The sequence below is a fragment of the Artibeus jamaicensis genome, unplaced genomic scaffold (assembly GCF_021234435.1).
Source record: "Artibeus jamaicensis isolate MK-2021 breed Jamaican fruit bat unplaced genomic scaffold, CSHL_Jam_final contig_419, whole genome shotgun sequence".
Taxonomy (NCBI): domain Eukaryota; kingdom Metazoa; phylum Chordata; class Mammalia; order Chiroptera; family Phyllostomidae; genus Artibeus; species Artibeus jamaicensis.
In genome coordinates this window covers 1,073,061-1,084,113 of record NW_026521824.1, presented here as the reverse complement: position 1 = coordinate 1,084,113, position 11,053 = coordinate 1,073,061, and the positions used below count along the sequence as shown (strand labels likewise).

Here is an 11,053-nt window from a genome sequence, read left to right as displayed (position 1 = left end):
TATGCACCAAATCATGGGTGTGGACCCGAGAAAGATTACCTACTAAGAAGGGTTCCTGTGGATAAATGGGCTAAAATTCAAAAACAGATCCTAGCAGTCATTTCTACAGTGGCTTCTCTTGCAAACTGCACTTCACAGAGAAGCCTGCAGTAAGCTGTCAGCCTGGTGCTAAACTGAACTGCTTGCCTACACTCTATTTCCTGCCAGCTGAGACAGCCCTTACAAAGGAGTTCCCAGAATCCTATTTCAACCAATAGGACTGAGGTTTTCCTTATCCAAACCAAGCTACACAGCTATATCTGCCCCACCCCCATCAACTTCTTCACCAACCAATCAGAGCAACTCCATCCTGCCCAATCAGGACAGTGACTTTTGGACCAATCAGACTGAGGATTTAGGGCCTGGTTTGCAAGAGGATGAACCAATCTGGAACCAGGAGCAGGAACTTCTGTTTATATAAGTCAGCTCTGAGAACAGTAAGAAGTTTCCTTTTCCGTGAAGAGTAAGGGCTTGAAGTTTGTTGATTATTCTTTCTCTTTCCGCTGAAGGCTGAGGGCTATTTCTTTGGTGGGAAATGAAACACTAAAGATGTCTCACCAGAGCAGAGTTGTCTAGCAGGAGAAGGACCTGGCCCCAGGCTCTTTTCACAGCCTTGCTGTATCACAATTGAGATATTTCCACTGAATGAAGTTTCCTTCTTCACTGAACCCCCAAAGGGGGACTTCTTTGGTGCTGAATTGGTCCCACAACCTTTGGTTGATACCTGCTGGGCCTTAGCATGGTGCAGAGGCGTGTAAGACAGATGCTTGATGTCAGGGAATTCCATGCCAATTAAGAACAATCATTGTGGTATGGATTATGAAGACAAATGTCTACAGCAGAGAAGCAGATATATAAGAAAAAAGTGCTTTCCGAGTCAGGTTGAGGAAGATCAAACCCACGCGGGGAAATCAATTCAGTCAACATACATCTTGAATGAAAACAGATCTAAAAGTGTTTTTAGGTGGTTGAGGTTATTGGAAGAATTTTACAGGTGGAGAAAACCGGATGGAGAATTGCCAAATAAATTGCCCAAAATGATTTCCCAACACTTAGAAGCTACTAAGTGGTGGGAAAGTGATGTGAACGCAGGTTGCCTGCGTGGCTCCAGAGTCTATGTTTTACTACCTCGCAGGATTCATGCCAGTAGCCGTTAAAGCTAAGTAACCTGAATGATTTGGCCAGGAAAAAAAAACGGACAGCCATATCTAGCAAAATCTGAAAAATTGCCGGATCATGAGTTCACTTTCTTCCTTTGCCCCATTAAATAGAGGGAGGGATTTCCCAACTGCACGAAAAGAAAGCTAACTTCCGGTTATGGCGAGCAGCAGAACTGTTTCCAAGGGAACAGTAACCAGTTCCCATGTGGGTGAAATCTCGCGGTGCTTGATCAGCGGAAGTGACGTTGGCCGCTCGTGAGGCCTCTGTGGATCGTCCACGCCCCACCTCCCAGAGCGGACACCTTTTCCCGCGCGAGCTGGCTCTAGTAGTCAGGTCGACCAGGGGGAAACATGGCCTCTGCCCTGGAGCAATTCGTGAACAGTGTCCGGCAGCTCTCCGCTCAAGGTGAGGCCTTGCGCCGGCCCTCCGGGCCGAAGGGACCGGCCTGTCTCCCCAGCCGCCGGTGGGAGCGGCGGGACTGCGCTGGCAGTGTCGAGCCTGGTCTCCGGGGCCCGTCTCGCTGTGGCGCTTAGGCCACGGCGGGATCCGGCGCGCCGGGTGCGGCGGAGTCGGAGCAGCCCCCTCGCGCTCTCTGGCTCTGTAGCTCACTCCCGCCAGGCCGTGCGCTCCGCAAAGCAGCCGCCTCCTCTCCCGCGGCCCTCCAGGCCCCTCCTACCCGCCCTCCGAAGCCTCGCTTGACATTTGGGGGTCGGTGATTTCCGTCGTACGCCTTCGCGAACGGCCCTGGTCGCGTGGGCTCTCCTCGCCCGCGGTGATTGGTGTCCTGGCCGCCGATCCCCGCGGCGCCTCCGTGCCAGGCCGCGGGCAGCGAGCGTCAGGCGAACCTTTTCTGGGCTCCTTGGCTCAGAGGCTCTGCTTGGCGGCCCCTCGGCTGCCGCCCGTGCCTAGTTTAGTCCTGCAGGACATACAGGAGCTTTCGCTCGTTGGACGCTGGTTTCTAGGGGTGAGGCTTTGACCATTTTTACTTTGCCTTTAATTTTTATGCTGTTTGGTTCATTCATCTCATGACTCTAGATCTCTGGACTGAGAATTAAAGTCATTAGCTGCTGGCTGTGAAGTTCCCTTTATTCACCTGTTTCTTCATCTGTAAAACAAAAACAAGTCCATGCTTCGTGGAGCTGATAGGATTGAATGAGAGAAACCATGTAAAAGCCCTGGAACAGTGCCTATCATATGCAGTGCGATAAGTACAGTTAGCAATTGTCAACAGCCATTAATTATAAGTTCTAAGAGCTGCGTGACCTTGGACAGTCACCGTCAGTCTTCATTTTTCCCCACCTCACTGCTGTTGTGAGGCTTAAGGATGTAGTTAGGAAGACCTGCCTAATGAAATACTGCTGCTTCATTTTCCTTATTTTAGATAGAAATTAAGTTCACGGGTAAAGCATAGACTTTCACTCCATATGAGTGAAGAACCTGTTCATTTATTCATTTGTGACACAAACAGTTCTATTTTCTGGGATGTAGTATACTTAGAAGATTTGAGTTGGAATCCTGTCTCAGTCACTTCATGGGCAAGCCACTTAATTTCCTAGGTCTCATAAGATGTAACTAGGGCTGTTGAGCATCGGGAGGGATCACTTGCTTGAAAGCTCTGTGTACATGTTGTGTGCCAGACACTACTTTAGGAATAGTCTGCCAGGTGGAGATAAATATACTTTTACTGCCCTCCGTTTCTGCACCTCACCTTCACAGTCTAGTACATGTTTGTGAGTGTTTTCTCCGTTGTTGTTCAGAATTTATAAACATGGACCTTCCATGAAGAAAATATCATAATTTCCAGCCTTCCCTGATTAGAGGAAATTTCACTGGCCATATCCCTGGTGGGATTCATTGCAGATGTGCCCTGCGACCCTTAAGCTTACTTAAAATTTTTTTTAAAAAATTTATTTATTTATCTTTAGAAGGGAAGGGAAGAGAGAGAGAAATATCAATGTATGGTATTACATTGCTTTTCATGCGTGCCCTGCTGGGAACTGGCCTCTGCTGGGAACTGGCCTGCAACCCAGGCATGTGCCCTGGGAATCAAACCGCGATCTTTTGGTTCACAGTTAAGGTTACTTTTGACTCTTCCCCTTGGTCCTACAGTAGTTAATCTTAGGATTTCATGGTGGCCTGGCTTTTAAGTCTCAGCTCAGCATTGATTATTTAATTGGGGAGAAAAATATTGGACTGAAATGCTTGTTTCTGGGTGTTTCAAATCATTGTAAGCATTTAGAGTAGTGGGTTTAAAGGGGGGGCATTTAACTGGAAGATGCTGTGTATTTCATACCTACCAGTGAGATCTTTAATAAAATGATAGTTGCTGTTTCCCAGTTCAACTTGTATTATTGTCTTGAAAAGTAATATCTAATATGATCATGGATGTTTTTATTCTTGTTTTGCAATGAATGCAATAATAATGAAACATTTCCTTTATTTTTGGTAAAAGTTATTTATAAATATTACAGAAGTCTCAGAAGTTAAATTATTAAAGTTCCTAGCCACAATCACTTGGATTTTAAGCATTACTGTATTTTTTGGACTATAAGACTCACTCCCCCCATTTGGGAGGAAATGGCGTGCATATAGTCCAAATGTGGCTTACCTGGCTCACTGTGTCGGGAGGTGCAGCGGTGGAGCTGGGTCACAGATTATTAAATATTTTACTGCATTTTTTACTTCAAAAATTTTTTTTCCTATTTTTGTCCTCTAAAACCTAGTTGTGTCTTATGGTCCGTTGTGTCTTATGTCCTTACCTAAGTCATTTTTAATAAGGAAAAAGCACCCAGCTACAAATAGAAATAGATGGTATGAGTACTTTGAAGTTCAAAGTGTAAAAGAGACTGTTGAAGGAGGAGGTTTAAGAGATTGATGCCCAAGGGCTTGTATATATATACCTTTCACTTTCACCAGAAACAGCTATTGGGATATGAGAGTACAGAGTGTGGCCATAGTGTTTATTATTAGAATAACCTGTTAAAATTGGTAAGTCTACTTCAGAGTACCAGTTTAGGCCTAATTAGATTCTATACTTTAGCTGTCATGGTGTTGTGGTGTAAGGGAAAGAAGAATGGATCCTAGGAGACTCTGCTTGTTGATTGATGGGCTGCTGAGTAAGCCATGTATTATGAAGCTGGAGAAATGAGACTCCCCTTACCTGAGTTTATGTGGACTTACCTAATCACCGCATCCCAGGTTGTGGAAAAATGACACAGAAAAGATAGCTAGCCAGCCAAGATAGCCATGAGAGGAGCAGGTAGGTGAAGGTCTAGGGGAGACCCAGGCAGACTGTTGAGCAAATCATACGAGTCAGGTAGTGGAGGATGTAGGGAAAGCTCACATGCATAGAAGCATAAAGATGAGAGGATATGGAGAGCTGATTGAATTTTGAGCTCGATGTGACCAAAGAGGAGGTGCATGAACGCAAGTAGCAGGATGAGGCTGGGGTGGCAAGGCACAGGAACCAGTTACTGGGCTGAGACTTTTGGACTTCTTTTTATTTCTCCTTCCTCTCCCTCCTCCTCCTCCTTCTTCATTTGAAAGAGGGAAACAATGATTTGTCGTTCCACTTATTTATGCATTCATTGGTTGCTTCTTATATGTGCCTTGACCAGAGATTGGACCCACAACCTTGGTGTATTGGGATGATTCCCTAACCACCTGAGCTACCCCACCAGGGCGCATTTGGACTTCTTAAAGCCATTGGAGTTATTTGATTGAATTTTGCATTTTAGAAGAATCACACAGGTACTGATGTAGAGTATGGGTTGGAGGAAAGAGTGGACATTGAGAAGATTTGTGATGTAATTTAGATAAGAAATGATGAGGCAGGGGAGAGAGAATGGAATGGAGTTGAGAGACTTAGGAATAAAATGAAATCATCTTTGGTGACATTCTAGGTACAGAGAGGGAGCTGAGAGTGGTAGTGATAGTGTGTGCATAGTTCTGGCTTGGGGGGGCCAGAAAAGGGAATGTAGGAAACGGAGAAACTTTCAGAGGCCAGAAGGATATGGGAGATTGAGTTTTGAGACAGGGTGGGATCATTTCACTTCTGGTCCTTCTTGGTCCTCATCTGAAATGAAGGAGATAGAAGAAATCATCTTTAGGTACAGTCGTCCCTCGCTGTATCGTGGTTCACTTATTGCGGCTTCACTATTTCGGGAACCTGCGATACAGTGAAGCCACAATAAGTGAACTGCGATACAGCAAGGGACAACTGTATACTTCACTGGTGAGTACCCATATAGAATCTTATATGTTGTTAAAATTATGTAGGTTTAAGAGTGTAGAAAGTGTTTAAGAACATATGAAGTGTTTATAAGAGTGTGGTAAAGGTTAATGAGAGAGGGAAAAGTTTATAGGAGTGTGGGAAGGGTTTATAAAACCTTAAAATATATAGAAATAATAAAATAAATATAATGCTGCTACTTTGTGGATTTTCACGTATCGCGGTGGTCTCTGGAACATAACTCCCACAGTAGGTGAGGGATCACTATATTTTTGCTCTGAGGTATGAAATCTGGTTATACTTCCTTTAGCTTGGTTAGTGCTATAACTGAATGACATAGTGTTATTCCTGTTTTCCAGGGCAAATGACTCAGCTTTGTGAACTGATCAACAAGAGCGGGGAACTGCTTGCAAAGAACTTATCCCATCTGGACACTGTGCTTGGGGCTCTGGATGTACAGGAGCACTCCTTGGGCGTCCTTGCTGTTTTGTAAGGGACATCTTTTATAGTTTTGTTCTGTGTGAAACTGAACACTTTCTGAGTTTATTTTTTGGTGCAGGAAGTAAACCATGTAAACAACATTGAACTCTTTTGCACAACTAAAGTCATCTTGTAGTATTACATTTTAGTCATTCCAGCTAATCATTGCTTACTGGGTTTTCTTGTTTTATCATTTTAAACTTGTTTATATTTATACAAGTTTATTTTAAAAAACAAGTGGCCATCTCAGTTATGGGCACTGTAGTTTGTATTTTTGTGAATACTTTTATTTATATAGTCCATTAGATTGTCTACATTTTCTAACTTGGATATAAAATAGGGAAGCCCTCACCAGTGTGGCTTAGTTGGTTGTGCATTGTCCCACAAAGCGAAGGGTCACTGGTTTGATTCCTGGTCAGGGCACACGCCTTGGTTGCAGGTTCAATCCCTGGTCACAGTGTATACGAGAGCTCCTTCCCTTCCCCTCTCTCTAAAAATAAATTAAAAATAGGGAAGAGTGACAAAACAGGGCATGGTGGAATATATTGAGCAAGATTACCAGTGATCAATAGCATTGCTTTGAATTCTCTTCTAACAAGTTTATACTGTTCGAGACCAAATTAAATAGACCTTATTTCAGTTGGGGTTCCTTGTAACTCTGTGTACCTGACAGTAGAATTATATTTCTCTTGATACTTTAATATTAAAATTGCGATGTTACGGTTTTATGAGAGTTGTAGTAATATAAATAAACTGGGAAGTTGTAGAGTGAGGATCAGACTTTACTTGCACTGGGACTCCAGAGACAAAGATAGAGGTCAAGAATACAGTTTAGAGAAGAAACTGTCAGAATGAAAGGGTGGCAGAGGTGTCCAACCTGTGGCCCATGGGCCACATGCAGCCCCAGCTGTGAATGCAGCCCAATATGTAAATTTACTTAAAACATTATGAGATGTTTTTGTGATTACCTGTCACAGTGTATTTAATCAGTGGCCCAAGACAACCCTTCTTTATCCAGTGTGGTGCAAAGATGCCAAAATGTTGGACACCACTGGAGCTTTGCTCTGCAGTACTGTAGCCACTAGCTATATAAGGCTATTTAAATGTAAATTAATTTTAAAGAGTTAAAGATTCATTTTCTCAGTTGTACTAGCCACATTTCAGATACTCAGGAGCTACTATGTTAGGGCAGATGTAGAACATTTCTGTCATTGCAGAAAGTTCTGGTGGGTGGCGCAGGCTGGTAACAATTTCTACAGCCTGTGTTTGCTGATTTAAAGAACCGATAGTATGTTTTCTACACATAAATTCACATGTACAAATGGGTGGGGAGAAGCAGTTTTGCAGTTGTGAGTAACGAAAACACAGAGTTTATCCTTGTATTATTTATTGATTATTGTATTACTATTACTAACCTACTTTTGTCCATATATATATATATATATATATATATATATATCTCAAGTGAGATATATACGTAACATTCATGAAAGCATTTTGAATCTGTAAGGTGTTTTACTAATGTGTATCAGTAAAAGGAAACCTAGAAAAAACCCTGAACTTATTTCTGAGTACCCTGGATTTGAATTATGTTCTTCCATTATGAGGCATGTGGCCCTTTGCTTCATATTTTTATTTATAACATGGAATCACATTGCGTTACAGGCTTATTGTGAAGCCCAAATGAGATCGTTTCAGACACATTTGACAACTGGAAAGTGCAGTGATAGGTGTATGGTGACACTTAGTTGATTATTGCTATGTAGCTGGAAGTACAAATTGAAAGATGTAGAAGAAATTGTGATTAGGCAAAAATACCCATTTCGTTTATTTTTTTGAAATTAGTTTCAAATTTTTTTTTTTAAAGAAAAGAGCTTTAAATTTACTTGTAAGTAATGCCTGAGTGGTGGTAGCTTTTGTGGTTTCTCCCCCCCAAACCAGCCTTTAACCCCCTTTCAGACGAGATCGGGCGCGTTCAGGGTGGTATGGCCGTAGACATTAACCCCCTTTCAGAGCATTCATTGTGGACAGTTGAAAGGCACCGTCTGCCAAGTGACTCAGGATGGGTCATATGAGGCCTCTCTCCTCTCAGCACCTTTAATTCTTCTTGTCCTGTTCATCAGATTGTTTTTTCTTCCAGATGGACCACAGTATCACCGAAGTCCTGGCCAGCAGCATTTTTAACTTGAGTAACTGCCATAGTATCTTGCTATGTGGTCTGGAGCTCTAGTGCCTTGTCCCAGTCAGCCTATTGTCTTAAGAGCAGGAAAAGCAACCGCTAGTTTTTAAACTGAGTGATACAATCCTGACCACACTGGAGCTGAAAATAAAAATATTTTGAAAAATTTTTGCTTCAAAGTTTATATTCAGTTCCTTCACAAGTATTAGGATGACCTGATACTTGGCCTTATTTAAGGGACTTTCTTTTTTGAAGGCTGTTCCTTTTTAAAATTTTTTTTCTTAACTTCTTTTTCTGTGTCTGTTGTGATTGTTCAGAAAACCAGGTCAGGAGAATCTCAGAGACTCCGTTTCTTAACTTTTTTAAATACTGGGACTCATTGTTGGATGGACTCGTGGCCTTGGTTGCTTCTGTGTTTTTACCCTGTGAAATATCAAGATAAATTGATTCTTTCTCTTTATTCTAGATTTGTGAAGTTTTCTATGCCCAGTGTTCCTGACTTCGAAACATTATTCTCACAGGTTCAGCTTTTTATCAGTACTTGTAATGGGGAGCACATTCGATATGCAACAGACACTTGTAAGCTAAATCACATTTTGTTATTTTCCATTGAATGTATTTTGTCTGTTTTGTCATTTATATTTTTAATATTTTGTTATTGTATCTAGTTGCTGGGCTTTGCCATCAGCTAACAAATGCCCTTATGGAAAGAAAACAGGTAAGCGATGTTATTCAAGTATTTACAGTACTATTGTAATATCTACCAAATACAGTGAACTAATTTGTTAAGGTTTCAGATTAGTACCAAGCATCCTAACACTTAGGTATATGGTCACTTTGGAGTACTCACCCCCTTCTCTGTAAGGACAGCTAATCCCTGCTGCAGGTGAGGATGGGACAGGGAAGAGGAGTGCCTCAGGGAGGCTGCTGGTGCTGTGACTGTTCCTAGAACTACCGTTCTAGTGTCCTGCACGTTCTAATATGCCAGGGTGTATTTTAAAACTTTTTAAACTTTTAATTATGACGTAAATTTAGCTTTACAAACAGTTGTAAGAATAATATAAACAATTCCTATATACCCTTCACCTAGATTCTCCAGATAATTAACATTTTACCACACTTGCTTATCCTTTTCTCTTTCTTTTTTTTCCTGAGCTATTGGAAAGTAGATTGCAGATATGATGCCCCTTATCCTAAATACTTCAATGAGTATTTTCTAACAAATAGGACATTTTTTTTTTTTTTACATGTACAGAGTTCAGCATCAGGAGATGAATTGATATAAGGGAATGTTGCCCTAAGGGGAAATGCCAGCCCCCTTAAACACAATTAAGTTTATTGAGCATCGAATCAGATCACATCTGTTGTAAATAATTTGGATTTTTTTTTCGTTTAGATGTAAATATAATAAACTGTTGGGAAAGTATTACTTTTTTACAATGTTTTACATTGTATTACAATGAAGTATTACAATGAAGATTATCTTCATTGTAAAAAGAACCTTTTTTTTTTAATTGAGAATTTTTAAAAATTGATTTGAGAGAGAGACATTGATTTGTTGTTCCACTTATTGATGCATTCATTGGTTGATTCTTGTATGTGTCCTGACTGACCTGGGATTGAACCCACAACCTTGGCATATCAGGATGCTGCTCTAACAAACTGAGCTACCTGGCCAGGGCCAAAAGCTTTATGATTTAGACAGTGGTGCTGAATTATTCTAAATGTCACAAGAAACGGCTTAAGAAAACATTTTCTGACTAAATTGGGACAGTCCTGAAAGAGTATGGAAACCTCATGTTGTTATTTAAAGGAACCTATCAATTAGTGTTATTTTTTATTTGTAAGTGACAACATAAGATCCATTGTGCTGCCATCTTTGAGAACTTATCTGAAAGAGATGTCATTTCTGACAGCCCCTGCGAGGCATTGGCATCCTTAAGCAAGCCATAGACAAGATGCAGATGAATACAAACCAGCTGACCTCAATACACGCTGACCTCTGCCAGGTGAGCAGCCAACAAGTGGTAGACCAGATCAGAGTTGGGAGGTTGAATGTGGCTTTGCTTGACATCAGATTAGATAAATGAAGGCAGTTTGGTGGAGATTGATAGATCCTAGGAGTTAGAATATATACAAGTACATCTGTTCTGTAATAAAGGAATTTTCAGCAGCTCCTGGATACAAACTGTACTCTCAGTAATCTTGTGATGAACAGATTCTGTTCTACTTGTGAGTAGAACAGAGTTATTGATGCTTGTGACATTAAAAAAATCTGAAGTTACTTTCTTTTTGAGGAATCTTGGAATCTGAGAATAGACACATGTAACTTTTTACACCTTAAAATGTTATTAATTTATTTTGTTGTACATGATTCAAAATCAGGCAGGCAAAAGGTGGATATCTAACAAAGTCTGCCTCCCTGCCTCACTTGCCACATCTCAAAGGAAATCTGTGTCAGCAGTTTCTCGTTTTTCCTTCCAAAGATATTTTGTGAATGTATAAGCAAATATGTCTATATTTTCTCTCTTTCTTTATACAAATAGTAATAATCTGTATGAACTGTTATATACCTTGCTTTTTTTCTAATTAATGTATTTTGACAATGATTCCATATCAGTGCCTTACAGCTGCTGGGTATTCCATAACATGTGTTTGACCAGTTCCTATTGGGCAGGATTGTATCCTTAAAGAATAACAAGATATGTAGATGATTTCAAACACATGTTCTAGTTTCAATTAAGATATGCCTTTTTCCTTTATTTTTCATCCTTTTAAAAAACTTTTGTGATTGAAGTATAAAATATATAAACTGCTCCAATAGTAAGTATACAACTCAGAGAGTTTGTACCTGTGTTACCATCATTCGCATACCAAATGTTGCCATATGCTTGCTTTTTTTTTTTTAAGAGAAAAACATCAATTTGTCATTCCACTTATCTGTGCATTAATTGATTGATTCT

At 40.8% G+C, this 11,053-nt stretch overlaps 1 protein-coding gene across 1 annotated transcript in view; it reads left to right on the top strand.

Moving 5' to 3' along the window:
• The first annotated feature begins 1,445 nt into the window (after positions 1-1,445).
• Positions 1,446-11,053, top strand: part of COPS3 (COP9 signalosome subunit 3) — a 30,405-nt gene continuing 20,797 nt past the window's right edge. The window contains exons 1-5 of the mRNA XM_037163195.2: positions 1,446-1,605; positions 5,791-5,920; positions 8,557-8,669; positions 8,759-8,808; positions 10,007-10,099. Coding sequence (XP_037019090.1) covers positions 1,551-1,605; positions 5,791-5,920; positions 8,557-8,669; positions 8,759-8,808; positions 10,007-10,099 — 441 coding nt within the window. The 5' untranslated portion in view covers positions 1,446-1,550. The remainder of the gene's footprint in view (positions 1,606-5,790; positions 5,921-8,556; positions 8,670-8,758; positions 8,809-10,006; positions 10,100-11,053) is intronic.